Raw genomic sequence first — 2,479 nt, 5'->3', positions numbered from 1 at the left:
AAGAAAAGGCATCTCCAAGTGCTTTAAAAGAAGTACCATGTAAGTCTAACTTGGAATGTGCTTATTCTGGGGAACATGCTCAGCTACCCACGCAGCATTTGAAAACACATGTTTAGAAGCATATTCATAATTGCATTCTCTTGGCGCCTGATTTTATTACCAACCCAGATATGAATGAACACTGCTGAAATTTTAAGAAAGCCATTTTTGCTAGCAGAAATACCTCAGGGGAAGGGCACCCGGGAATGGAGGGGCATGCATCTCCTTTGGAGACAGCTGTGTCTATGCAGTTTTCTCCTCAATGCCAGGTTACCTGCAGTTAGAAAAAGAAAAACATTTTTTTGCTGATGCCTCCAGAAAATCATATATCATGTTGCTGGAGCATGGAAAGAAATCTTTTAGAACCAGGATGCCTGGTAGTCATTTGCTAGATGATAATTCATATGACAAAGGCATCAGGATGCGTAATTCACATGTATTACTAAAATGCTAGCAAGGTAATCAGAATGAATCAAGGAGGGCATTTTCAAGCTCAGTATAGCCAGGGCTGTCATCTTCTTTACTCTTAAAGGGCTGCTTACTTAAACAGAACTTGCCCTTTAAGTTTCTGTCCAGTGAATTAATCACCAATATTTTACAAGAACCTGGACCAAAGTAAACTTCATTCTGCAGACTTCGGCGTGTTGAAGAACTGAAAGCTATAAACAATGGAACAGGGCTCATTTGGAAAAGTACATTTTTCTTGTGAATGTCAGAGGGCATTCCACATGGATTCTGGTTGCGATTTATCCTCTGAGTCAGTGAGCTTTTGGTCAACAACAACAAAAAAGATAGTCTGTACTGGAGCCAGTCATGAACATGTGATTAACCCTGTGCTCATTCTCTGGATGACCTTTTCTCTATCTCTATCTTCTCTATCTTAACTAGAGTATACTCTTATGTACCTATTTTCTTATACTTGGTCTTTTCAGTTTATTATTTCAGTTGCCTACTTTTAAAATGTCCCCTGACAGGTAACTTAACATATGGTCTTATTATTTGAACTTGTTAGTTTGGGTCCCATGGCTTAGAAAAATAATTCATCTTCTTACTATGATGGTTTCCACTTTTTTGGAACCATGGATGTAAAAGGATATTAGCATGTTCTTTTGATTTGCTTTGGAATATAAGCTCCCTGAGGGCAGGGGCTATTGATGTGTTTGCTTGTTTTGTCTTTATATCCCCAGTGCCTACTACTGTGTCTGATGTATGTTAGATGCCAAGCAAATGTTTGTGGGGTTGGTATGGTTTTATAATATACCAACTTTATTAAAAACTCTGGTAGCCCAGCACCATGATTGAGATAATTACTGAAGAAGATACTTAAAGCAAAGAAATACTATGCACCAAAAGTATGTATGTCTGCCATACCCGGAACCTTTTTGTTTTACATTCATAAAAGCACTACCAGAACGTGACTTGCTCTTTCTTTTTTTTTTTGCTTTTTTTTTTTAATTTCAAGAGAGCCACCTCAATTTCATTGCTAGAAATAGAATAGCTACTGCCCTTAAGCAAGTTCAATTGCTTTCTGCTACACAGTGATTCTATTAAGGTATAAAAAACCCAGTTAAGCTTAGCAGATCCCAGTCTTCAGCAAAGGTGCTTAAATGAACTGTTTAGTATTCTACCATTTAGCTATACATATAAGATTTTATTTAGCACTTTAATGAGCACATCAATTTTCCGGATGGTCAGGACCGCAAAAAAAAAAAAATTGCAACAGCTCGGGGTTCAGCATTTTGAACTCACTGATGCAAACCTTATGTATCTCATTTATCTTTATATTTGTCTTCAGCTATCACTTTAACAGTCTATCAAAGTAATTAACCACAGAGTAGAGCATGCTTTGGAATTCATAAACATTTCCTTGAGTCACTATCAATTTTCTCCAAAAGACAAAGGTATATAGACACACATATACCACCACACACATATACTCTACATACATATGCATATCAGTATGTAGACATATCACACATATCATTATGATGCAATTCAAATATGTTAATGTAAAAGTCCTACCTGGCCTTTGTCCATTGATAAGGAGTATACCCATCGTGAAAAAAAGGAATAGAAGAAAGAGCAGCTGAAATCTCATTCTGCTGCCACACAGAAAGATAGCCAGAGCACTCCCAGAAAACCAAACAATCCTTTAAATACTCCTGCAGTATCTGTGTGGCTCAGCTCACAATTCTAATGACAAACCTCAGAGTGAGTTGCCAGCTGTGCTTTCCAGCAAGGCTAATGATCACATAAGACAAGGTTACTGGTGCTGCACTGTGGTCAGTGCCTCCCTCTTCCCCAACCCCCTTCCTGCACCCCCTCTCCCTTTTCCTGTCACTCCCCTTTATTTTCCATAAGCAAATAATGGTGAAATGGAGCATACCAGTAAACAAGCACTTCACTGGGGTCTACTAGCTTTCCTAAAGGAGAATGCTAA

General features: G+C 38.2%; 1 protein-coding gene across 1 annotated transcript; it reads right to left on the bottom strand.

The window, feature by feature from the left end:
- Window positions 1-224: 224 nt before the first annotated feature.
- On the bottom strand, window positions 225-2,138 carry APELA (apelin receptor early endogenous ligand). The gene is made up of 2 exons (XM_027866813.1): window positions 2,062-2,138; window positions 225-313 (listed from the first exon to the last, which is right to left on the bottom strand). The coding sequence occupies exons 1-2, from the start codon at window positions 2,135-2,137 to the stop codon at window positions 225-227; spliced, it is 165 nt and encodes a 54-aa protein (XP_027722614.1). The 5' UTR covers window position 2,138.
- Between the last annotated feature and the right edge of the window lie 341 nt (window positions 2,139-2,479).

Source organism: Vombatus ursinus, unplaced genomic scaffold, assembly GCF_900497805.2.
Source record: "Vombatus ursinus unplaced genomic scaffold, bare-nosed wombat genome assembly UNPS02014784.1, whole genome shotgun sequence".
NCBI lineage: Eukaryota > Metazoa > Chordata > Mammalia > Diprotodontia > Vombatidae > Vombatus > Vombatus ursinus.
Note: the sequence above shows the minus strand (reverse complement) of the source record. Positions and strands in the feature narration are given on the sequence as shown.

Excerpts from the sequence above, each read along its gene's own strand:
- APELA (XM_027866813.1), bottom strand. The coding sequence starts at position 2,137 with ATGAGATTTCAGCTGCTCTTTCTTCTATTCCTTTTTTTCACGATGGGT. Across the intron at positions 314-2,061 it reads TATCAATGGACAAAGGCCAG|GTAACCTGGCATTGAGGAGA; the intron begins GTAGGACTTTTA and ends TTCTAACTGCAG.